General features: G+C 38.4%; 1 protein-coding gene across 2 annotated transcripts in view; it reads right to left on the bottom strand.

The window, feature by feature from the left end:
* Positions 1–27323, bottom strand: part of LOC109408452 (nuclear receptor subfamily 2 group E member 1) — a 42086-nt gene that overhangs the window by 2752 nt on the left and 12011 nt on the right. The window contains exons 2-4 of one of the 2 annotated variants that reach the window (XM_029879270.2): positions 25901–26048; positions 25690–25805; positions 6456–7097 (exon numbers count right to left, since the gene is read on the bottom strand). In XM_029879270.2, coding sequence (XP_029735130.2) covers positions 6456–7097; positions 25690–25805; positions 25901–26046 — 904 coding nt within the window. In that variant the 5' untranslated portion in view covers positions 26047–26048. The remainder of the gene's footprint in view (positions 1–6455; positions 7098–25689; positions 25806–25900; positions 26049–27323) is intronic. The other variant, XM_029879278.2, reaches the window with a different exon arrangement.

The following is a 27323-nucleotide window of genomic DNA, read 5'->3' as shown; positions in this document are numbered from 1 at the left end:
TTCAACTTCAAAGTGTCTTACAAATCATTCCCAGCTACTCCCCGCGCAGATATTCGGTTCAAACCTAGGTTCAAACGCTCGTCTAAGTACAGTGGTTTTTCGGTTTTATCACGGTCAAAAAAATTTTACCGTGAAATAAACGAAACCGTGAATTTGACAAAACGAGAAATAAATGTAATTTTTTAATTCTAAATCGTTCAGCTATAAAATGTACGAGTCGTAGTTCACATTTTTTACCAGTTTTAGTGGACTGGGCAATGCTGAATTAATTTAATATTGATTTCGGAATGTTTTCGAACAAGTGTGATAAAAACGAAATAAAAATCGTGATAAAATCGAGTAGAAAACCGTGAATTTGATCGAGTAGTGATTAAAACGACTAGTGATAAAAGTGTAAGCTCAAGTTGAAATTTCAAGTGAATGTACCTATTGCTGAATGAAGATCAGGAGAAGACCTTTGCTGTATGAACCCTTCATCGGATGACCAAAGTGGGCGTTTTGGTGCTGTTTATCGTCTGCAGGAAGGATGTTGTTACCTCCGAGAATTCACGTCGGGCGATAGCGCATTTCGATCGGAAAAAGGAACTAAAGGAAATACTGGCTGCAAGACAAGGCTAACAGGAAAGGATAATCATGATTTGCACAGTTGGTAAGTCCGTTTTATGCTGAACAGTATGTTGAATTTGCTGGTACACAATGTTCAACCTTTTTCAAGAGACTGGCCTTCTCAATCTATGGAGACGCTTGAGTTGATGTTCCTCAACGTTGCGCACTAATTTATTAAATCTTTTTGGCCACATAAATTGGGCCGAGGTGTCGGATTGCGCCAACTTAGTCACTTGGTTTGTCTACACAAATCTTTCTCGACAATGTAGTCTGCGTCGGTGATCTCTCTGACCGCTGCCAACCCAAATATGGGCCGAAAATTATGCATTATTCCGTTTTGAATTTTGCAGTTATTCGGAAAACTTAGGTGCTGTTATAAAATAACAAAAATAGTGCTTTTATAATTGATTTGCATGATTCTCCAGTGTTGTTATTGATTAGTAAAATCCACTCATTTAATACTTGGTGCAGACTATAATTTGTTCTGCTATTTGTAACCGGCCAACTTTATTGAAGCTTAAACCAACAGTGTTTGTATTGATTGGGTAGATATATCAATTAAAAGTTATCTTATTTAACATTCCATTGTTTTTGTATTATAATATATTACAATTTTTATAGCCTAAGGGGTAGCCTAAGGGAGTTAAATGAACTGATGCCCGGACTTAAGTTCGTGGAGTAGCCAGACTTTTGTCATGAGATAGCAACTTTATGTTGACTACCGAAGGAATTCAGCAATTTTAACTCACCCTGCTACATCAAACTATCAGGTAGATCATTCCCTCCCGGAGTGATTCTGCAGCCATAGGTAATCCTTGCGATGATGGTGGGTACACTTCAATCATCATCATCATCATCAAGTGTGATAAAAACGAAATAAAAATCGTGATAAAATCGAGTAGAAAACCGTGAATTTGATCGAGTAGTGATTAAAACGACTAGTGATAAAACCGAAACGCCACTGTATGTAGAATTGATTAAAGAAAATTGCAGCTGCCAAGAGCTGCCAAAACATTAGCGCCATAATGATATGTGAATAGCCAAATTGTATGAGAAACAGTAATTTTGTTCGAAATTCGTTCGAAGAAATCGACAAATAATGAAAATGCCATCAATATGAAATTGAGAGCTCAGTAATGCTTCAGTATATTCATTTAAGCTAAAACTACTAGACTACTATGATTTGGAAATTTTTGCCACGTATTTTCAAATCTGGACCACTGTGGGTCGTCGTCCATCCGTCGTCGTGGTGGAGATGAGCCGAGCCGATCGAAAGGGTACACGAATGCTCGTTCACAACACTCCTAAATTTCTTAAGTATTTCCTGGATAAATTCTCAAAAGTAATCCATCAAGGAATTCTATGTACCGTGACCGGCCCTAATTCTGCGCAGTCCCTAATTCGGCGCACTTTCTCGAATATACCACAAAATCACGGACGCTAGTTCAATATTAGCTTCAAATATATTTTTTGAATATTGCTTCAATAGTAATAAAAAAGTTTGTGAAGAAAAATTTTTCAAATCAACGATCATTATTTTGTAAAAAAATAAAATGATTTTGCAAGTACTACAAATTGCCTGAAATTTGTGTCCGTTAGCGAAACTGCTAAAAAGTTGCTTCATGAGCTGAAGCATTTTGCGACATAAATAATGACGAGAATGTCTGCTTTTCCATGCGCATCCAGTACTGCTGTCTTCGAGGAATCAGAATCGGCAAAAAACAATTGAATTTTCTTCTTATTTTTTGAATCTTCTTGTTCTTCTTAGGTGCGCAGAATTAGGAACCGGTATTAAATGGTGGTCCTAATTCAACGTCTACATTTCAACACTAAGTTTTGAACATATAATTAATAAACAAACATCATATAAATGCCAGCACAGTTTTAACTAGGATATTCTATGTTTCTATAGCTGCTATACTGCCCCCACTCGCATAACTGTCCCATATGCATAGGAATCCCAGCAAAGATGGGACTGTTATGCGAGTGGGGGCAGTATAGCAATCCGGTGAATGTAATTACGGCTCAAAAAGTTAGTTTATGAACTTTGAAGGCTAATTTACGATTTTTGAATTTTTGATCTGATAGTTCGACCGGACTAACCACTTGTTTTAACCCTCTCTTTCCCATGGTAGCACAGGTAATCCACTACTTTGCACTGTTCATACAAATACAGGATAAGTTAGATCATTCCCATTTTTTCGTCAGATGTTTGTATATGTTTAAGGTTGAAGGATTCATCATTGACATAACCGTCATCATCGAAAATTCTAAAGCAGTTTTCTCGCTCAAAATTTGAATGTTTGTATTGAAAATGTATTCACTGTAATCCTTTCTGCGTCCGTAATACAGTGAATACATTTTCATTGCGGACATTTTAGCCCTCAACGAGAAAACTGCTTTCGAATTTTCAATGATGACGATTATGTCAATGACGAATCCTTCAACCTTAATGAACTATTATGCCAGATTTGGTCAAAAATTATCTGCTCGTTTTTGTTTTAGAGTTAAATGAACAGTGCAAAGTAGTGGATCACCTGTGCTACCATGGGAAAGAGAGGGTTAAACATTTGCTATCAACCTCGGGGGAAATTTTATGTATTCATGTAAGCATTCGTCAAATGCGATATATGATGTGAGTTTACATGAAATTTTCTTAACCCTTTCCTTCCCACGACTTTGAACGGCTATATCTATGCCAAAAAAGCGTTTCCGAAAAAAGTGGTAGAACAAAAGTTATTGCAAATTGGCTAAATTTTTCGAAATCAATGAAAAAAATTTTGGTTGTAAATCAATAGGTTTTTGATTGTTTATCAATAGTTCAACTATTGAAACAAGTAGGTAGTAGTTGGGTTAACCTTATGAGGTTATAATCATATTCTAAGAATTATTGCATTATATTCATATAATTCCGTTTGTCCGGAGTTAACACCGCTAGCCATCATGGTTTCCCATAGCGGAAATCATCATGGTTACAGGTCGCAAGCCCTGGCAAAGTGTGGAACGTTTTGATGGCTGTGATCCCTGACCATCATGTAATCAAAATCCCAGGGATACTCAAGTGACCATACTGTTGGGTTGTGGGGGTTGCGCGTGTGGGGTGCATATATTGACAAGCATTGCTATGGATCGTCAGGGCTGAGTAGGAGCGGGGAATGGATCTACGATTGCTGAATTGCGATTATACCTACTGGTATAGTCGTGGTTCAACAGTGGTGGCGCCGCTTTTCGCTTGTGTTCGGCCTAGGTGGTTTGTTTAGGCGGTGCGGGTAGGTTTGTATGTACTTCGTACGTGCAGTGCGAACGGCTTCAGCATTGTGGTTACTTGGGTAGTGTAGGATAATTGGGTTTGGGACTGAGGGGGTCGTCATTGATTCTGCCGACACCATTGAGTGGTCATTGTTGGCGGTTGTGTTGGTGACGATTTCTTCAGCTTTATAATCTCATTTATACTACGCACAAACTTTGGGAAGAGGGACTGCTTTGTAATGCAAGAGAGGGATTTAAACTCTGCGTTACGGGTTGGGTGAGGTCATGCAGATAGAAGCAACCCAGGTGACCGTGCGGCTCGGGTCGTGATGGATGCATGAGTGCAGTGTGTGTGGGGTGCGCTACCCTGTGGATGCAGTTGAGTCCGGGTTGGAGTGGAAAGAGACCCTTCTCTACCCTAGATCGGTTTCGGTTGTACGGGCGGGGTAGTGTTTGTCTTATGTGTGACGTGTTGTGCGTGATTTGCGGCCCGAGCTGCGTGGTTACTTGGGAAGTATTTGCTCTGCAATCTACATTTTGGTTTTAAGGTGAAGCTATGGCTGGGCTGTGCCTCGGATCTGTTGGGCGCAGGTCGGAAGAGCTGGTGGTGGTTTGTGCTGGAGGGTTTGCTCGATTGGTTATTCACTGGTGATGGCTAGTCGATCGACTGTTCGCGCAGCCTGTCATTTGGTTCTTGGGGTTTGTGCTCTCGAGGTCCGGGGCGTTGCTTCATTGTATCTTCACTTTAATACTAATATTCCTTGTTTGATTAATTGACTATTATGTACAGGCGCTTAACTCATTCTATTTCATAGATTACCAGATTTAAGGGTAATGGTTCAATAGGGCGATAGCAATCAGAGTGGATTAGAACGAGTTGGCGCCTACAATACACCAACACTAACACACATACACCAATACTTACACGCACACATGCACCTACAACTAGCTGTAAAAGACCAGTGGGCGGGACAATGGTGCCTACCCAACAGTTGTAGGTGGGGTGTTTGGCTTAGCTACATGACTTGGTCCGGCAAGCCCATAAACATCAATTAGTAGACGTATTGCCTAGTGAAAAGACAACGCAGATGGGCGAAAGCCAGGGGATGCGTTGATAATAGCAGAATAGCAGAATAATTCCGTTTGTCCGGAGTTCGTCGAAAATCGATGGTGCTCTAGAGCAACCATGGGAAGTAGAGGGTTAAACAGTGTTAGGCAAGAAAGAAGTCTCAGTTTGCAAACAAAGATTGTGCCACCTTGTCATGGCTAAAGTGCCTTTAGAAATGAAAGTCAATTTTACTAAAATGTGCATATGCTAAAAAGCTTTACGTAGTAGTATTCGATAATGCTACAAAATCCTTTTGTGTATTATGATTAAAATTCTCTTTGCTTAGTAATCATAGTAGGTAGTATCCATGTTGAGGACATGCAAAGTTCCTATATGGTCGTAATGTCGTATAAAAGTTGAAAATTAAGAATTCAATTGAATTTCATCTATGAATCATGTTCTCATTATAATATGTTATCTTTTTAGAGTTCTTCCCATGTGCGCAGCATTAGGAACATTAGTGCGCAGAATAAGGAACATTCCAAAAAAAGGGAACGCAGAATTAGGAACAGAGACACACTTTAGAATTTTCATGATTTTACATATAAATTGAGTGTTTTGTATAAGAATTATATTTTTCCCTCATTTACAAAGCTAATAACTATATGCAGTCAAAAATTCAGCCAAATCGGTTCGATTTGGAATTTGTTACAGATGATTGAAATGGAAAAAGTCTTAGATGCGCAGAATATGGGCCCTCCACGGTAGTTCACAGACGGCATAAAAGATAGAATGCCTAGCATACATAAAATCAATTAAAATCAATTCCATAAATTAGAATCAAAATTACCGAAGAGATATTTTGCTTTTCCAACTGCTTGGCACGCAGTACAAAACCTGCCGATGGCGATGTGATGCAACAAATTACTTCCAAACAAACTTTAAATATTGATCTTCATATTAGTACTCTAATACTCTAAAAATTAAGAAAATTTGGACTTCTGACCAATTTTTTATGCTGATTTAGAATATGCAGAGTGAAGTTTTTTTACTTGTTTTTTTTTTCAGACGGTCTGCGTTTAAAAACCGTGTTATTTCAAAAAATGTCGTAAAGAAGCCGCTTTATTAAAGTAACGTCGTAAAACCGTATTTTTTCAAAAACCCGCGTAAAATAGTCATCTACCGTGACTTTTTACGCGTTTTTTATTAAGGCAGTTTTTTACGAGGTTTTTTTTAAACAACGCGTTTTTTTTATAAAAACTGGTTTTATCGCAATTTTATCATTTTTTTTGTAGCCATATTTAATACGTAGGTCCTACTGCACATGACAATATGTCAAGTTAAACCGTTTTTATTATGGGCTTAAATTGTAATTTGTCTATGAAATAATTACCAAAATTCAAAGCTGGGCTTCCATTTTGTCTGTTAAACTGTTCACAATAGAGAAAAAGCTGAACTGAGGCCAAATAAACTATATCGACATAATACCACTAATAGATACAACGTTTATGCTATCGTAAACTAAATTCACATTCACACTGCACAAACTCACCATTATCGATCGGCAGCCCCCATTGGGCTGCGGTTATGACGAACAGCTCCGCCCACGATTCCTCGAGTAGCACCTTCTGGTCGGCAGTCGGCAACTGCAGAAACGATGGCACCGATTTGGCCCACTTCACCGCTAGAAAGAGCAGCTTGGCCGCCGTTTCGAGTAGCATGTCCGTTTCCGACTTTTCGCCGCTGTTCGTCGGTTGATTACTGCTGATGCTCTCCTCGGAGCTGCTGACTTCGTTCTCTTTGGCGGCAAAGCTGCTGGAGTTGAGGATGGCGCTGATGGTGTAGGACGGTGGTGGCTGCAGTGGGGCTGTATCTCCGGTGATCTTGGTGAAAATTGACTCCGAAATGGATTTCTCACTTTTCAGATTGGCCATCGGCGGAACCGAGGATGCAGCACCGAATGCCGTCGGCGGAAAGTGATCGAACATTGATGTGCCTCCTCCATATGGTGGGATGAAGCGGGTTGGATCCATGGGGGTGAATGCCGACGATGCCGTTATGTGCAAGGGAAGCGGGAAGAATAGATTTGTCTGTGGCATGGCGAAGGCTCGCGAGGGGTAGAAATCGGAAGGATTTATTCCATTCATCGCGGCAAGTGGGGCACAATTGCGAGGGGCGCGCTCATGTTGAACAGCTGGGAACAAGAAAAAAAAAAAGAGAAAAACACAAGTTCGCTTCCGGTTAGTTCTAAGTGACGCGTGGTATTGTAATGGGACATGCGGTGGCGAGGATACAATGACTTTAGAAACAAGTTAACGATGATGGTATTGATTGCAGCCGTTGTGGTTCTCACGATGAGCGTTTGTCATAAAACATGTCATCCTTAAATGTGGGTGCGAAGAAAAGGTGTTGGGTGTTCGATAGTTCAATGATATTAAAGTGAATGAGCGGTTATTATCTCATCTTGTAAATTGTAATCCTGGTCGATACTTAATCGAGATAAACACTGGAGTAAATAAATGATCATAAATAGCGAAAATGGCGGCTTTCACATTTTCTTCATATGATTTCGCTTAGGTCATCAAATTTGCCTAGGAATATGTATGAGAGACCTTCTTATTGACACATGATAAACTTTGACTTTATGTGGTGCACACAGTTTCCACATACATAAAAAATGTGATTACGGTTTGTCAACAGTTCCATGAACTCAAGGCCTGAATTCAGCCAGGTCATCCCGGGTACTCAGGAATCTAGTGGAGAAATTTACTTACTCCTTTTCGGTGTAGTATTGATTTCTGGAGCAAACCGTAGTTTTCCGCGTGCAAATAACTCTTATTGCAGTCAATCTACGGTTCTCTGAAGTCAAGGCATGACTTCAATCAGATCGTCCAAATTGTCTGCACATAACAAACATTTTACAGATTTTCTAGTATTAGTGCAATTAGGAGCGATAAATACAATTGAAAATCATCCGTGGAGATTATTTTGAGTAACCATATTTTGTAAGAACGGATTCGGACAATCCATCGAGAGATTCAGAAAATATACAGTGCATCAAACAATTGTCCGTACAGTCATTGTTTGGTCAAAATAATTTTTCATTTAAATGTTTATAACTTTTTTATACGTCAATCAAAAACGCTGAAATTTTGACCAATCATGAATCATATATTGAAGCTCCATTGGTAAAATTTTGAGCAGGATCGAATAAGTTTTCTGAAAGTTATAGAACTTTTAGTGAAACTTATAAGATTTTTGAACACATTTTTAAAATATTATATCTCAATATGTACTTGATGAAACTTTTTCATTTTTTTTTTTGTGTTACAGCTTATACTTGAGGCTTCCATATGCAGCTTCGTTTAACACTTATTCACTACAAAAAATATGAAAAATCTGTATATGTTCAGAGCGTCATTTGGAAATTTATCATATTTTGATCAATAAAAGTGTCAAGTGATTTCAACTTTTTTAAACTCTCTTAATGTAATATTTTTATACAGGATACTCACTAAACTACACATGAAGAGTAGGTCCTATGGATTTTTTGTTCAGTTAATGCCAGGGGCGTACAATTTCGTTTCAATGATACACTTTCATGCAACATTTGAATGAGTCACTTCAACCGTTTCATACATTTTTCTAATCACTCGTTTCGTTTACCAAAACTTTTCCGCTCATCGTAGCACTCGGTAGTCTCCCACCCGGTCGCATTGCTTGTGCTTCATCCGGCAGAGCAAAAGTGTCTCACTGGTGCGCGCTAGTCTCTCAATGGTTACGGGCGCCGATTAATTGGATTTAAGTGGTCGAATTTGTTATCCTCTGTCATAAAACATAATTACAGGCATACCTCGATAGTACGTACACCACCGCTTTGTTTAGTGTACGTACTATCGAAACGTATGTACTATAGAATCACAATTTTTTATTTCAAATTTCATTTTCAAATCAAAGAATGTTATTTCTAGAACGTCAGGATTGCCAAAAAAATACATTTGGCCTACGGGTCCGTTTATTAATTACGTAATTTTGCTTGTTTAGGATCCTATCTTTATTGGATAAATCTTCTTGTGCTCTGGGGATGCTTCGTAGAGGCATCTCGTCTCTGGGAACTTATATTGATATTAATTGAATTATTTTTTAGAACCATCCAAACTGGTCTAGATATAATTAAATCGATCTTGATCAGTTATATCTTATTATAGAAACATTCTAGAATTATTTTCTCTTGTAATATTTATTGCCGTGATATTTTCAAAATCTGACCATTGCTCCTTCTAGGACACCTCTAAGAGTTTATTTTTTTATGAGAAGGGATTCCTAAAGGTATCTCGGAGCTCTTGGAGGAATTCAAGGAAAAAATATTTGATGAATCTTAGAAAGAATTCCTGTAGGAATCTCGGAATGAATTTCTGGAGGAATCTTGGAATGAATTCATGGAGAAATCCTGGAACGAAATTCCTGGAGATATACAGGAAGAAATTCCTGAAGAAATCCTGGAAGTCCTGAAAGTATTACAGAAGAAATTCTTGGTAATGTTTTGGAAGGAATCTCTGGAGAAATCTGCGAGACCCTGGAGTCTCATCAGGAATTGCAGAAGAAACTCTGTAAGAATCCCTAAGGAAACCCAGAAAGATTTCCTGGAGAAATCTCGGAACCAACACTTAGAGGAATTTCGGAACTGAAAGAAACTTGAAACTGGAAGAAATCCCTAAAGCAAGCGAGAAAGCGAAATGTCTTTCCCCGAATCCCACATTTCGGGTTCACCCAGAAACAATTGAATTGGTACAGCTTATAGGACAATGCAAGCCGCGGTTGCTAAAGATTTTTTTTTTAATGTTTTGATGTTTAGTGACCTTTTTGTTTACGTTCGGACTTCAAGAGATTTCTTCCAGAATTTCTCAAAAAGTCCCCGGAATCCTCCAGGAATTTCATCCGAGATTCTCCGAACAGTTTCTTTCGGGATGTCTTTGGATTTATTTTTTTTGGGCTTCCAGATGGTATTCCTGTTAATTCTAGCAACTTCACCCAGAATTTCTCTAGGAGTTCTTTCGGAAATTGTATCAGAAATTCTTACCGAGATTCCTTCAAAAACTCCTTGCAACAATCCGTAAGGATTTATTCCTGGAATTTCATACGAGATTCTTCCCGGAGTATCTTCTGGGAATTCTTTAGGAATTCCTTCTAAAACCCTTCCAGAAATCCTACAAGATCCCTGACAAGAACTTCATTTAGTATTCCTCTAAAAGCTTCTCCGAGATCCCTCCAGGAATTTCTTCCGGTTTTTGTTTTCGGGAGCTACTTCTGATTTAAGTATTCCTTCTGGGATTCCTACAATAATTTTACCAGGTAAACTTTGTGGGATATTTCCAGGATTCTTTCGGAAATTCCTTTCGGGATTCCTCCGTGAATTTCTTCTGTGTGACTGTCAGGAATTAATTTTCAGGAACTTCTTCCGGGATTCCTCTTACAGCTTCTTCTTCAAAATGTGTTCAAAAATCTTATAAGTTTAACTAAAAGTTCTATAACTTTTAGAAAACTTATTAAATCTCGATCAAAATTTTACCAATGGAGCTTTAACATATGGTTCATAATTGGTCAAAATTTCAAATTTGTATGAAAAATTATTTTGACAAAAAATTTGCTGTACGGACAATAATTGTTTGATACACTGTAAACAGTAGTACAAGGACAACACATGTTCTTAAGATGTCCCCGATGACCTATGGGGTCAATATGGAATCATATCTCGTTTTTAATATCATTCGAAAACAACACACGTAATTGTAGACTTGGATGGTACAGAAATGTTCAATATGCCAAGAACTCAAAGGAGCCCTATCGAAGAATCTCAAAATCGGACCTGTAGCAACTTCAACTATCATTAAGCAACAGAATATGTAAACTCCCATTGAAATACTTCGTTAAGAAGAAAGTTATAGTGGTGCAAATCGTACTTGGCCTTATTTTTACCCGACTTGACCCAGTGACCCACCGGCCTCACTCCGTCCAGAAATCCAAGAAATGTTGATCCCGTAAATTTACAAAACTAGGGTGTTGTGCGAGGTTGTATTCAAAATTTGGTCAAATTCTGTTGAGAAGTGGGCTGCTGGCGATTTTTTGAACTTTTTTTTCGCAGCTGGGGACAAACGGGTTAATCTGCACACACAAAAATAGCAGACTTTGGTTCGGTAATGTTTTACCGAAACCTTATCCGTTAAGCTTGTTTCACAGGAAAAAAATCGTTAATAGTAAAAACGATGTGAGTGCCACGGAATAGTTCGCCAAATATCAATTTTTTTAATAGACTGTTAAATCGGCGAACGATGGGAAATATTAGAGTGATACGTCTGTTTGTCTGTGAGGAAACTACCAAAGCCGTAATTTCTTCGTCCTGTTTTTAATCTTGCTTCGTACAAACAAAAGCCCCCTGATTGTTATTTTGTTCAATACAAATACTCAATCGCACTCAAATTATAAAATTTGGGACCTCAAATAGATCTGAAGAAACTTTGATCTGGTTGGGATCGAACAAGTTTTCGATTCTATGTACATCTTCTGGACAACCCTCCCAACATATTCATCATCAGCAGAGGTGCTTCATATAGCCGAGGCGGTAAACGCACGGGTATTCAGCATGACCATGCTGAGGGTGACGGGTTCGATTCCCGGTCGGTCCAGGATCTTTTCGTAAAGGAAATTTCCTTGACTTCCTTGGGCATAGAGTATCTTCGTGCCTGCCACACGATATACACATGCAAAATGGTCATTGGCAGAGGAAGCTCTCAGTTAATAACTGTGGAAGTGCTCATAGAACACTAAGCTGAGAAGCAGGCTTTGTCCCAGTGAGGACGTTACGCCAAGAAGAAGAAGAAGAAGAAGAAGAGGTGCTTCAATAATGTCTCAACTTCACATCGACACAGTTTCAAAAACATGCACCACAAACAATCGCTGCATCACGCCGAAACATATTTCCCAACATTTCAAACCCAATCGCATTTGGACAGACAAATCAAATAAAATGCTACCGACATTTGACACAAGGCGGGAAGTGAACGCGAACTGAAATCAAACACTTGTCATATCACTTCCATCTCTCAGGGTGCAATTAGGACACAAGTACCAAACAGCAATCGGAACAAAATATGTTTACATTTAACCACAGAGAGCGCAACCTCGTCCTTGCGTTTCCTGCACCACGACCACGAGTCAGTATGCGAGCCGAAACACGTGGCGCGAGGGCAATCGCATGGCAAGGCGGAAAAGTCCTTTCACCCTCAAATGGCTCTTTCACCATACACAACATCGTTGAACGGATCACGATATAATAGGGAAAAATCCTTGCCACGTTTACTCACTTAGCGAGCGGACTCTCTCTCTCTCTACCTCTATACCGCTGAACTGAATTGTTCGTGATGCATCCAAGAAAATGCTTCCGGATATGGCACCCTTCTCGATCCGACAGTTTTCGGTACCAGAGGTTTGCCGCAGCGAATGAAAAGAATCGGAAAATGTATTTACACTCGAGCAGTCCTAATTGCTAAATCAACAACTTGCTGTTTGTTGTTTGGGCATCTGAACTTTTCTCACCTCTTCTGTAAGATTATCGTGGGTGATTTGGATATCAATGAACTGTGATCTACGAAAGGGTCTATAAAGCCAAAGCGGTAAACTTGGATATATTCGGTAAGACTATTCTTCTGAGAATTGCTGGGTTCGATTATTATGGTAGGTCCGTGAACTTTTCGTAGTGCAAATTTATTTGATTTCCTTGGGCATAAAGTGTTTTCGTAACTGTCACAATGACTGTAAAGACTTGTGAAGACTAAAAGACAATCCGTTTTGAAATTTCCTTCTCAAAGTAGGGTTGTCTTATAGGGACCTTAGGAATGGTCGAATTTAATAAAGGTGCTTACGGAGTGTATCGGAAATTAACTATGTTGGGACAGTTTCCTCCGGAATAAAACACTTATTGACAGCAGATCCTTTTCGATCAGCTTCAATGCTGGAATATATTATTTTTAATTATAAACTACAACTAATTACTATTTACAAACTTACATCCTAGTATTTCATATAATTTCGGGAGGAACAGCTTCCCAACACATCGTTCGCCTTGAGCACTTGCTCCACTGAATCTATTATTCAACTCAAATGGTAGTGATCCTATTTTATATCCATTGAAATATTATTTTTCGTATTGCCAGTTTCAATACAAATATTTCTGAGTCTAAAATCATCACAACAAACTATATATGTGCAAAACGCTCTATTTCGAAGCACGGTTGGTCTTTTTATTCCGTTTCTTCTATGAAATCTTCACAATATAGTTAAGTTTAGAGCAGCTTGAAGAAATTTGGAAAATGTTTTATGTTATTGAAAATACGGTTATATGAGTACACCACACAAAATAACAATTTGTACAAAATGCATTTTTTTTAAAGTTAATTTACCTTTCAATAATTTGTAGCGAAAAAATTTTGCACGGCGAAAAATCTGGAAAATAATTTTTATTACTAGCAGTTATGTACACATAACCATAACACATCACTCAATACCGACTTTATAAATACTTATTTCGGATAGAAGAACCTCCAACATTTAGAAAATGATCTATCCCAAAAAATTGGACGCAGTGGATAATTTTCCCAACAGGGGAGAAAAAAAAATCCCAAAAAACACCTACTTTTTGGTCGAACTTTGACGCTCTGTTTTAAATATCTTCATAGGTTATATAATCCCGTTCTCTGGTAAAACTACCTCTTCAATAAATTTAAATACATGCCTAATGAAAAAATAAGCGAATTTTCAATTTTATGTGTGTATTTTTTATTTGCGTAATCGATCTTTTAAAATTCATAAAAATAGCGTTCCTCAAAAAATGGCGTATTTTTCATTTTTAAGAATTGCGCTAAACTGTGGAGGAAATTTTGCTTGATAAAAATAATTTTCCTACATCATGAGCATTCTGGAAAAGAATATATTTGCGCAAAAATAAGAGAAAAAATTGAACAATTTCCCAAAGTTTTCGCAATTTCTAATTTCAAAAAGACGAAAGTCCAAGTTAAATGATTGTTTTTTCGAAAATCAGAACTGTAATTGTTTATTTAAAAGATTGAAATAGTACCTCCAAACATAAAGTCATGTTTATTTCGAATAGATTATATTTTAGGCAGTTGTACACGTTTATAGTTAATTTCCGATACAGTCCTTATTATCGTTTTTATCAAAAAAAAAAAAAAAAAGAAAAAACTGCTGTGCAGACCTTTTTTCTGGTATTGTTTACGTCCCAACTGGAACAGAGTCTGTTTTTCAGTCTAATGTTCTATGGCCTCTTCCATTGCTATTAACTGCTTTCTTTCTTGCAATGGATTATTCGCATGGCGCACCTTCATAGTTCATCAGCAATTGGCTTTTCAAATTTAGAAAAAAATCAATGTATTTAATTTTTAAAACGAAAGAGCATCTTCTTCTGAGCCACTATGATTTTTTTTTTCAGATTTTTTGAACTATATTTTGATACCTAAAATCAATTTAAAAAAGGTGTTTTACTCACTTTTTGACAGCTGGGTCAAAAGCTGTCAAGCAGATACAGCTCTGCCCAGAAAAAAAAATCGACGAGGGGTGATTCATCAATTCGCTTCCATACAAAGTTCAGATTGATTTTTAAAAAGGTTACCGGGCTTTAAAATTTATGAAAATTTGGATTTCGTCTCAGTTTTGCATGCAGATTCAGAATATGGAATTATCTCAACACCGCTAAAGAAGCCAATTGTTTTTTTTTTAAATTCTTCAATAACTTAACCTAGTTCGTCACCATGAGTGTCGATTTGTGTTTTATTTTTGTCAATATCCAAGATTACATCTTGCAAATTATCTCTTCCACTGCCTATTTCTGTTTGTATATATTATTTATACCAGTCTTTCGAGAATTTACGCGGCAAGCACTGTAAAGTTCGACACTTCAAGTGTCGATCAAAATTCTCGCTATACATTTTTTTCAATGAAACTTCCCTATATTATTGTACAGTCCGTCACTTCAAGGTGTTGGCCACAGTATTTTGTTTTACAATATGTTTCAGTATTTTTTCCCTTGAATTGTGCGGTCTGTCACTGATAGTTTCGGCACCAGGGATGGGATCATTCATTTCTAAAGAGTTACATTCACTTGCTACTATCTCAGTTCAGAAGCATGCTGTCAAAAAACAATGTATGGATGAATTTAACCTTGTAGTTTTATCAGAAAGTTTGCCCAATAACGTTAGGGTCGCACAAGCATTACATTACATTACGCATACCAAAGTACCATCGATTACATTCACGCCATGGAGAGTTGCGTTTGCTGCCTTCTGTTGACTTAATTATTGATGCTACGCTAATACAGTGTTCTACAAAGTTTCAGGCAAAACAAAAATGAAAAAGTGTTCCATACATTGATTTTTGCTACGATGTTTCTGAAGCGAGTTAACAGCAAGTGAATGTAAGTGATTGCAAATGAATGATCCCATCCCTGGTCAGCACAGAGTTTTGTCTCAATGTATCGACTCCATGGTATCAGAGGCAAGTAACACTGCGTATTGGTTCACAAGTTCTCTAAATTGCGAGGTGACGCAGGATCTCTTTCGTTTCATAAGACATTCTCTAGATTCCTACTCAGAATTTTCAAGGACGCACCATTCTTCCTAACTGTAAGGTGACACAACTCTGTGTATATGTATGTGTTTTGTGTATGCTCACGGTTACATGTATTACATCGCTTACCAAAGCGATTCCTGATTTATGTAACTATTGATCCCGCCAACTAACAAAAACTCCTTCCCGTGACAACTGTAGAGGGTCCATTAGTACATACAACCTCTAGTAGCAACAGTTGTCAAACTAACATTCCTTTCCTTCCCCGGTTGACCGTAAGGACGTGGCTGGCGCCGTTATTGAATCAATAAAGTTTGAGCTCACGGAACGTGCACATTGAGGAAGGTGCGCTAATCTCAAGCCCCGGTTCTCTGTGCAATTCCGCTAGCTCTGGTCTATAATGGAGTAGCAACTACGAAGTTTACTGTCACCAATACTCATGCTCATGCTGCTCAATAATTTTTGAATACCTATCGATATGGTTAAATTCAATGCTTTAAAACAATATTTAATTTAAAACTGTATGGGTTATTTACTGTTGTCATTCTTGAAAAAATCCTTAGCAATTTTGATTCTAAAAATTATTCAAAAAGTCTATACAGATTTTTTTTTAAATTCGCTAAGAGATCCATAAATTTATATTGTTTAAAGTTAAAAAAACACATCTGAAATTTTAAACTACCGTGCCGTGCCCTAATACCGTGTGCCTCCTAATACCGTGTATTTGACAAAAAAGTCAAATATTTTACTAAGTGTATTATTTTTATAACTGAGTAACTAGTTCAATCATTAGCATAATAAATCTTCTCAAGTTAGGCGTGATAAATTTGGCACATAATTACAAAAACAAGCAATTAAAAATATTTACAGAATGTGAGTGCAAAGTACCAATACACGGTATTAGGGCATGGTTCCTTTTGTGTTCCAAATACCGTGTTTCGGCTAAAATTTGCAAACTGAAAATATTATTGATACTTTTTACTTTATGAATCAATTGCACAAACCTCTAGGCAACGTTTGCCGCACAGGTTCTTTTAAGTATAAACTTAGTATGATTGATATAGTGATGATTCAAAGGACCACCAATGTATGCGGCCCACATACACGGTATTAGGAACAATGCTATGTTTTACAATTTTGATTTTAACAATGGATTAAATATTTGGAATTCCATTAATCATATTTATTATACATAATACACACAATAAGCAATAATATAGCGTTTAAAAAATCAAGAAACTTGGATTATTGATTTTTCCAGGGCTCTTTGAAGTGAAGAGCATCCTTAAGGTCACGGTATTAGGGCATGGCACGGTACTCCTAAAAAATCCAGCATATTGCGAAGCTCTTCATGGGATCAGTAACATTATTATCATTCCTTTCAAGGATTTGTTAGAAAATTAATTTAAGAGCAACCAGATACTCTTCCAGGAATTCCTTAGAAATACTTCCAGAAGGTCCTGCACAAATTCGCCTAGGAGAGTTTCTAAAAAATCCTCACGAATTGTACCCACAGACTGTATAAGCAATTACTCAAGCAATTACGTCATACATTTTTAAGGAATGTCACCAGAAGCTAAACTCAATTCGACTAAAATTCACACACTTCAGATGTTTTTCTTGAAAGTTTGTTGAAAGCTCATTTATATATTCTGGTAGAGATATGTTAAGATTTCCATCAGACATTTTTCCGGCACTTCTAGATCTCTATTTGATTCTTTAGAAATTTTGGAGTATTGTCTATTATTTTTATCAGCGCCTGATTTCAATTATTAAGGAAAATGTTTCTAGCTACTTCAGAGAACGTCTTAATGTCTTAACTTACTGCGCTGCCATAGCACCGCGTCAAAGTGAGAATGGAAGTGCGCGTCCGAAGGATTTGCGTGAATTTACAGTTGTTAACATTATTCTTTTCGGCTTCACACACACGCACTCCCACTCTCACGCGTAACGATAACGGCGTCCTTACTCGTGGTTTCCGTTAGAAAAGTCAAATAGGGTATGTGTTCCATCAGTAATCTCATTCCCCTATTCGAGAACAAGAGATTACGGCACCGATTGATTCCGTTCTTTTTGTTTTCATAGGTGCTCACTTCTAACAAAAAATACAAAAATAAGAAACAAAACAAACAGCGCTGTAATCCTTTGTTTTTCGTAGGATGAAAATGGGAACCACATGCTTAATAATACTTATGACACACATGTGATACAAGAATCACTGTACAATTGCGCTTGAAATGAGTGCCATACTGAAAATTCTCTCAGTTCAAGTCTTGCTAAAATTTTCTTGACACTGCGTACCGTTGTACAGGAATTACACTCGTATCATATGTCTGTCCGGGGTATAAGGGAACCAATACCCTATTCGCTGAAGGATTTTCTAAACAAATGCTTATGAAAATTCTGCGAGTTTTTACCCTTCTTACACCCATAAGAAGGGTATAAATACCGCTTGGAAAACCGACTTTCGATCCGAGGCCCGCAGGGCCGAGTCACATATACCAATCAACTCAGCTCGACGAATTGAGCAAATGTCTGTATGTGCGTGTGTGTGTATGTGTGTGTGTATGTGTGTGTGTGTGTGTATGTATGTTACAAAAAAATGTCACTCACGGTTCTCAGCCGTCTGTTGACCGATTTGAGTTCTCTTGGAAGCAAATGAAAGCTACTACATCCTAGTAGAACGCTATTGAATTTTATTTTGATTGGACGTTCGGTTACCGAGATATCTTTCAAAGAGTGCTAGGGAGTAGTACAACTTAATTATTTTAGATATTTTTGACAAAGTGTATCACCATAAATTTCTCAGCCGTCTATCAACCGATTCGGGTTCTTAAGGCCCGAAACGAAAGCTACTGCGTCCTAGAAGAACACTATTGATTTTTTTTTCAATTGGACATTTGGTTACTGAGATATCTCTCGAAGAGTACTTATGAGTCATACATCTAAACTTTTTAAAATTTTTGACCAAGTGTATCATAAAAAAATATTCCGGCCGTTTGTTAATCGATTTGGGTTTTCTTGGCACCAAATGAAAGCTACAGCATTCTAGTAGATCGCCCAGAAATTTTATTTCGATTGGACATTTGGTTACAGAGATATCTTTCGAAGAGTACTTAGGATTTATACAACTAAAACTTTTGAGATTTTTGACCAAGTGTATCATAATAAATATCGCAACCGTCTGTCAACCGATTTCGGTTCTCCTTGCACCAAATGAAGCTACAACATTCTAGTAGAACCCTATACAGTTTCATTAGGATTGGATATTTGGTTACCGAGATATCTTTCAAAGAGTACCTGGGAGTAATACAGGTTAACTTTTTGAGAGATTTTTGACCAAGGGTACCATAATAAATATCTTAGCCGTCTGTCAACCGATTTAGGTTCTCTATGCACCATATAAAAGCTACAATATCCTTGTAAAAGGCCCTGAAATTTTATTTCGATTCGACATTTGATTACTGAAATATCTTACAAAGAGTAATTCAATAAATTCTTTTTTTTTATTATTATATTCACTTGTTATCTTGCATTAGTTTTTGATCAGTATATGGGAAATTATTTTTCAATAAATAACGCTGACCTCATGCAAAGTGTATACTAGCAGGTTATTATTTTCAACAAAATTATAAATAACAAATTACAAATACACAGGAATTCTATGAAAACTAACAATATGTTAAATGAAAGCATTGAATTTATATATTGTTAGAAAAATGCAAGAACCGGGCAGCCAAAATAACTAGCTAATGCCAAAACTGATAAACTTAGTAGATATGTATATCATTTTTGACCTTTCTACACCATAACCGTGAATACCAAGTACTTCGGAGTTAATTTAATCGACTGATCAAGAGATATAGACAAAGTGTATCTCGCTGATTTTCCTACTCATTTGTTATTCGATTCAAGATCTTTTGGCAGTTAACAAAAGATACAATATTCCAGAATATGTAAGCTATTTTTTAAACATTCCATACTAGATTCTAGAAGGTGTCTGGTATTTCTGGTAGTTTAGTCCATGGTCCATGATGCTATTTTGGAAACCAATCCACTAGATGCCAGATCCACAATATTTTCTAGAACTTTTGGTCAATTACACAAAATAAATATGTTAAATACAAATAATACAACAATAATTTTAATAAGTGTAAGAAGGGTTCTGTTCACCATAGGTGGATTAAATCGGGTTTTTTTTCAAGAATCTGGAATTTCCTTATTGAAATTTTCTATCAGGTATCAGGTATCAGAAGGCCGGCTCCAGAGGCACGTTATCCTCCATTTGGGACATTTGTGCCATCGCCAAAAGCCTATTTCATCATCTACCTGAGGGAAAAGGAAGGAAAAAGGATTTGGATGGGGATAGGGACAGGTAGGGAAATAGGAAAAATACCCTGGAAGAGGGTACTAACGCACAAGCGTACCACAATGGGTTCAAACAGCGCCCTGAAAAGGGCACTATATTAACGCATAAAGCGAAAGAGAGCCTATAGCCAGGCCTCTGACACGGCCTATATCAATGCATTGGAATCATGGTAGACAGGATGTCCTGGGCGCTAATAAATAGCGCCCACTGTCAAATGCGAAAACATCAACATTTTTTTGTTTAATGTTTATTTTGGGTTGTTGATCAGTTTTTGGAATCATTTTTTTCACCTGATATGATCACAAAACACATCAAACTCGTTTTAATATTAATGTACGGTAAGAGGAGCATGCGATTAGTTGAATAAAGCAACCCAACAAACACGCATTGTGAATGTGATTTCGTGTATGGCTCACAACATCAAACAAAAACTGCGTTTGTTGATTACACGCTCGTTTTAATTTGCACGAATATGAGTATAAGGCAGTTAGATGTTGGCTACGATATATTTCATTCATGCCAGGGGCCTGCCTATAGCTCTTTACCACAGCGGGTTAAGAATAACAGAATATCCTGAAGATTTGGGTTTCTGAAGTGAGTTTCACTTAATAAGTGTTTACCGAATACTCGGAAACGCAGTTGCGCAAAAACTGGACAGTTACATATCAAACGATACGAAGTTCCATAATCGGATTCACAGCTATCACATGCAAATGAATCAGCTTGCTGAATATTCGCCATGTGATAGTTGAGTCGGCAATGGCCAGTCAACGCTTTGACCAGAATTAGTTTAGTTTGACGACATGACTCCAAACTATTCCAGTATTGTCTGTGTTGAGTGGCAGCCCAGGTGTGAATCTGAAGCTTAATCCAACACTTCGATATCGGAATAGCTGGCTCAGGGCCAATGAGGTCATGTGATGCTCCAGTGCGAGCTAACTCATCAGCCAATTCATTTCCAGCGATGGAAGAATGGCCAGGTACCCATACAAGGTGAACAGCGTTTGCTGAATTCAGCTCCTCGATTTGAGTTCGACAAGCCATAACTACCTTCGACCTAGAGTTGGCCGAAGCAAGTGCTTTAATAGCAGCCTGGCTATCTGAACAGAAGTATATTACTTTGCCCATTACGTGCTGCTGAAGTGCTGATTGCACTCCGCACATAAGAGCAAATGTTTCGGCCTGAAAAACGGTGCAGTGTCTACCAAGTGAGTAAGACAGATACAGCCTTAGCTCACGAGAATAAACACCAGCACCTGCTCGACCTTCGAAAAGGGAGCCATCAGTGTAACATACGATGCCGTCTGAAATACTTCTTTCCAGATATCCAGATGTTCACTCTTCTCGGGAAGGGAATTTCGTGGAAAATGTCCTATATGGAAAATTACAAGTAATTGTAAGATCACTTGGAGCAAGAACAATTTTGTCCCAATTCACCAAAAGTGAAAACAACGAGGTGTGTGTTGATGTGCGGTTCACAGGAGTTTCCTCTAGTAGACCGAGTACCCGTAACCGGTAAGTGCAAGAAAGGGCTTCTTGTTTGAGATAAATGTGTAGTGGGGCAACGTCAAAGAGAACTTCGAGCGCTGCCGTAGGAGTTGAAGAGAACGCTCCAGACATCGCCATTAAGCACATCCTTTGGAGATGGTCTAATTTTGATTGGACCGTTCTCACTTCGCCCACCACACAAGACATCCATAAGCCAATATTGGCCGAACCACAGTTGTGTAAATCCATTTGATATACTTGGGTTTTAGACCCCAAGTTGTACCAAAAGTACGCCGGCATTGCCCGAAGGCCATACAAGCTTTCTTGATTTTGAACTCAATGTGAGGTGTCCAGGAAAGCTTGGAATCAAGAATGACTCCAACGTACTTTACCTGTTCAGTCACATCGATTTCAGAATCAAAGAGACGCAAAGGTCGAACGCCATTACGGTTTCGCCTTTCCGTGAAAAGAACAATAGATGTTTTACTCGGATTAACCGAAAGGCCATATTGGCGACACCAACCCTCAACCTGAAGGGCGTTTTGCATCAGGTCGAAAAGAGTGCTGATGCACATACCAACTAACAATGTTAGGTAGTCGTCGGCAAAACCATAAGTAGGAAAACCGCTATTATTGAGTTGCCTCAATAGCGTATCTGCTACGAGATTCCACAAAAGCGGTGATAAGACTCCCCCTTGGGGGCATCCACAAACACTCAATTTCCTAATCCCTGCTAGACGCAATGTCGAGAAGAGATATCGGTTTTTGAGCATTTGGTGAATCCAATTGGAAATCATTGGAGATATACCATGACTCCGTGCGGCTTCCAATATGGCATCGAAAGGCACGTTGTCAAAGGCACCCTCGATATCTAAGAAAACACCCAAACAAGATTGCTTTTGAGCGAATGCTTTCTTGATATCGTAAACAACCTTGTGTAAAAGAGTCACAGTGGACTTACCAGATTGGTAGGCATGTTGGTTCACATGAAGAGGCACGTTGGCCAGACGAACATCACGGATGTGATGATCGACAATGCGTTCTAAGCATTTCAGAAGAAAAGAGGTCAAACTGATAGGTCTGAAACTCTTTGCTTCTTCATACGACGCACGACCCACTTTCGGAATAAACTTTACAGTAATATCCCTCCAGGATTTGGGAATATACCCTGTAGCAAAACTGCAAACAAGTAGTTTTTTCAAAACATGTTTGAAATAATTAAATCCCTTCTGAAGCAAAATAGGATAAATCCCATCTCCCCAGGAGATTTGAAAGGAGCAAAGGTATTAAGAGCCCACTCAATCGATTCTATAGTTACAATACTCCGAGCCGAAGCTAAAGAATCATAACTACAAGAAAAGACATCAGGATCATCCGAAGATGTGATATCCACACATCCAGGGAAGTGTGTGCTGAATAAGCATTCCAAAACTTCCTCATCAGAGGAAGTCAGATCGCCATTTGGCAAACGAAGTTCGTTCACCCGGAAATCCTTAGATTTTGCAAGGATTTTGTTTAACCGACTGACTTCACTCAAGCTGGAAACATTTGTACAAAGGTTTTTCCAGCCGGATCGTTCAGCAGACCGGAGAGCTTTCCTGTAGGCCTTGCGAGCCGACCTGAAAGCCTCCGAACCAGCCGAACGTCGTCTGTTCCAACTCTTTCTACATTGTTTCCTGAGTTTCGCCAGATCAGAGTTCCACCAAGGGGTTCCTCTTGTGATCTTCACAGACCGTAGAGGGCATGCTTCTTCAAAAGCTTCCATGATGAATGTCGCTGTAGTATCAACGGCATCATCTAAATCACTTGGAGTGTCAATGGATGGTGAATATCCATGAAATTGGCTGCAACCAAATCAGTATAAAGATCCCAGTTTGTTGATCGAGGATTCCTGAAACGCAATGTTTGCGAAGTAACATTTAAATGTTCAAAAAAGATATAGCGATGGTCAGATAAAGATTCTTCATCTGACACATGCCAATTGATCAGCTCGTGACTAATTCTGCTAGAGTAAAGCGTTATATCTAACACTTCCTCTCTAGCAGATACCATGAAGGTTGGGCGGTTGCCTATGTTAAGTAATGCAAGATCTGTACTACTTAAGTACTCCATCAAACTGGAGCCTCTCAAGTTAATGTCTGAGTTGCCCCAGATGATATGGTGAGCATTAGCATCACTGTCAACAATTAGCGGAAGGCCTTTTGAAGTACAGTATGCGATGACTTGTTTGAAAGCATCCGTAGGGGATGGTTCATCATGCGGTAAATACACAGAACAATAGACGTATTTCCTGTTGAGGTTTCCAACAGATACATCAATTGTGATAGCACATACATCTCTGGTGGTTAGTTCAGAGATGAGTGTAGCAACTATTGCGTTGTTGACAAGCACACAGGCTCGAGGCATGACACGCGAGTTTGCCATTTCATGTTTACTCAAAGGTTTCCTAGATAGAAATTTCCCTTACGAAAGTAAGGTTCTTGTACCAAGGCCACTTGGGCTGTACCATTTTGCATAAGTCTGCAAAGATTGATCGTTGCTGTTCTTTTATGCTGAAGATTGATCTGAGCTATCTTAACCGTAGCCACTACCCAAACTAGGTAAGATTGAACTCTTCGCAACAACAGCACAACAATAAAACCAAATCGGTATCGATTGGAAAACGCCAAAGGCGAGGATACACAGAATACACTGTGTAAATCGCATAATGCGAAACCATATAGGTGAAAATTTAAACTAATTAACAACATCTTCATAATCCCGCCCTTATTTAGCCTCAAGTGAGACTAAAGAAGGGCAGTTGATTGTCTCGGAGAAACACAAGGTCCACGGCACCATTGCTCCGGTTAGCGCAGTAAAGGCTACATACTGTGGAGGGCGCCCTGGTACTCCACAGGCTCCGTTAGCGGTTAGGTTTTTATTAGACCCCCCTAGCCATTCATTCCTAGGCACAGTAAGCATAAAGCCGCATCACACCATGAATTAGGGGTCACCTGTTGGTGGATTCTTACCACCGGAACAGGCGGTCCGTAGTGTTATTCTTAGCCAATTGAGACAATCGCTACCGACACTACACAGCTATCTAGGCTGATCGAGAAAAGAAGTTAATATTGATGATCAACTTCATACGGGCTCGAACAGCCGACAAAATCCTTTGTTTTTCGTAGGATGAAAATGGGAGCCACATGCTTAATAATACTTATGACACACATGTGATACAAGAATCACTGTACAATTGCGCTTGAAATGAGTGCCATACTGAAAATTCTCTCAGTTAAAGTCAGTCTTGCTAAAATTTTCTTGACACTGCGTACCGTTGTACAGGAATTACACTCGTATCATATGTCTGTCCGGGGTATAAGGGAACCAATACCCTATTCGCTGAAGGATTTTCTAAACAAATGCTTATGAAAATTCTGCGAGTTTTTTTTTTCAAGAATCTGGAATTTCCTTATTGAAATTTTCTAGGACCAGTAATCAAAATAATTTCGAATAATTTCAGCTTTATTTCAAAATAAAGCCATTAAGGAACTGTTGGAACTCCCTTTGAAAATCTGTCAAAATCAACTCCTTGAGTTCTGAAGATGCAAATGCAAGCAAAGGTTCTATACCTATATTTCACCAGAATTTCTTTATAAAATTTAGATAGGTCTAGTTCAAACTATGTAGTTCAATAAAAATCCTTTCCACTAAAAAATCCCTGATTGACTCCGGAATTGCCTGATAATTCCAGATTTTTTCCAGGGTAAATTAAATTCCTTGATAATTCCAGGTTTTCCAGATTTTCCAGGTAACACCCTGGAAATGAGTTTAGTTCGTTTCACTATTCTTAGTTGGTTTAACAAAATATTTAACTTATCCCGGGATTTCAAAAATGAAATTACCGAATCCCGGAATTTTTTTTTTGCAATTCGTGATAACAAGACCTCCTCTGAGGGTTTGTGGAGATTTCCATGGGCTTCTTCTAAAATGTCGCTTTAAGGTATTCCCAAAAATACTACCTGGACTTCCTTCGAGCATTATTAAAAAAAAAACCAGAAAGTGCTGCTACAAATCATTGAGATATTTCTAAAGATTCACCAGAAACCCATGACAATCTCAAAGACTTCCGAAATAACTTCACAAAAATGGCAAACAGACTTTAAGAAGCTCTCTGAAGCCATCTCTAAAAATACGATCAGAAACTAGGCTGAACTTTGTTCCATCCGCAAAATCTACAGGTGTACACTTTCCACGTGATGCAAACTCTCAATTAGAAACTTCTCAACCCTTTACAGAACATATAGTAACTTACCTTCCCGCCGCATGTTGGCCTGCAGACACTTTGCGAAACGACACGCCTGGCACTGATTGCGTCTGGATACATCGACAACGCATTTTCCTCCCTCCTTGCACACATATTCGAGATTTCTGTTATGGAATGACGGAAAGCATCGAGATAGGGGGAAGATACAAACGTTACTCGGTCACACTTCGTTCGGTTCACGTGTTGAGTTGTTATTTACAAGTTGTACCTTCTGATGCTACGCTTGAAAAAGCCTCTGCAACCGTCACATGATGGAACTCCGTAGTGCTTACCAGATGCTCGATCTCCACACACCTTGCAGAGGGCACCCGGCCCGTTGGATAGCTTGAGTCCTGGTTCAACCATGGCTGTTAAAGAGAGAATAAAACGCGAAAAATGAACACTTAATTTAAAGCAGCTATTGAAATTATCGCTTCATGTGCTAGTTTTCACAGTGACACTGTTTTATGCAAATTTATCAATCTATCAGTCGATTGAACAGAATCAGAGCTCTATTGATTGGGTTATACGAATATTTTGCCAGTCATTGATTTTTTTCTGTTATTATTTCCCCTAGTATTTTAAAACTTCATAACTCGAATCATACATGGTGCAATCCACGTAACTCCAGCGCACCTGTTCAAATCTTCTGCAACATATGCGTTGGTCACTTTGTTGTCCTTTACCTCTCCACTCTAGGAGTGAAAATGCCACTTAAGGACACGCAGTAATGATTATAACCATTCAATCAAACCAACAACATTTCCCCTTTACACAACCGAACGATAGCGGAAAAAGTCAAAACGTTTACCATTCAATTTTCCGCACGCGCCTTTGTTTTGATATGTGAGAAAATTGGAAGTTGAACTCGTGCAGGAGGCAATCAGAGATACATATATAGTCCACCCAACTATCCGGCTATGCTATTCCTCAGGATCGGGCGAACCCGGACAGCTGCGGAAACCGCACCATTTACTGCTAATTACGTTGGTTTCTCTTTGTGCTCTGTTACCTGATTCCGGGATCGACGTTCTGGTCTAGCCTTCAGGGGAACATATACGGCTTGATGGAAATTTAATGTCTCTTCTATCAATTATTCAGCTGTTAATCAGCCGTGTCGTGTCGTGGATGTGATACGGTCTGACTTTTACCGCAATAAAGGCAATCCGAAGTTAATATTTTAGGAGTTAAAATGAGTAACAGGATTGCTACGAAGTGAATGTAAAAAATCTATACTTTTTTTTTTCATTTCAATGTAATCGATCAAAAACTTATTTTCAAGTGACAATACAGATTTTTTTTATCCTTTCACATATGTGCCACACATGTGAATCGGAATCTTATCCTTAAACACTTGCTGTTAGAAATGGGAAGTTTGCTTTGTACAATATGTTGATGCTGCTATCAGGTCACAATCAATTTACATGGTTTATCATTTTTAGATTTCGTTTCACGTCTGTGACTTTAATTAATTTCACATCGTGCCTTTTTTCTGTTTAACTATCTCGTCGTCGAGCAAGGTCTCGAAAAAAAAAACGATAATTCGCGTGCAAAAAACTCCTGTTTTCAACTACACAGATAACACAACGCAAACATAACAACTTCTGGGCTGTCTCAAGAGTAAACATATGTGTCTCTGACAA

Source organism: Aedes albopictus, chromosome 3 (genome assembly GCF_035046485.1).
Source record: "Aedes albopictus strain Foshan chromosome 3, AalbF5, whole genome shotgun sequence".
Taxonomy (NCBI): domain Eukaryota; kingdom Metazoa; phylum Arthropoda; class Insecta; order Diptera; family Culicidae; genus Aedes; species Aedes albopictus.
The sequence above is the reverse complement of the archived record's forward strand: the minus strand, read 5'-3'. Positions and strand labels throughout refer to the sequence as shown.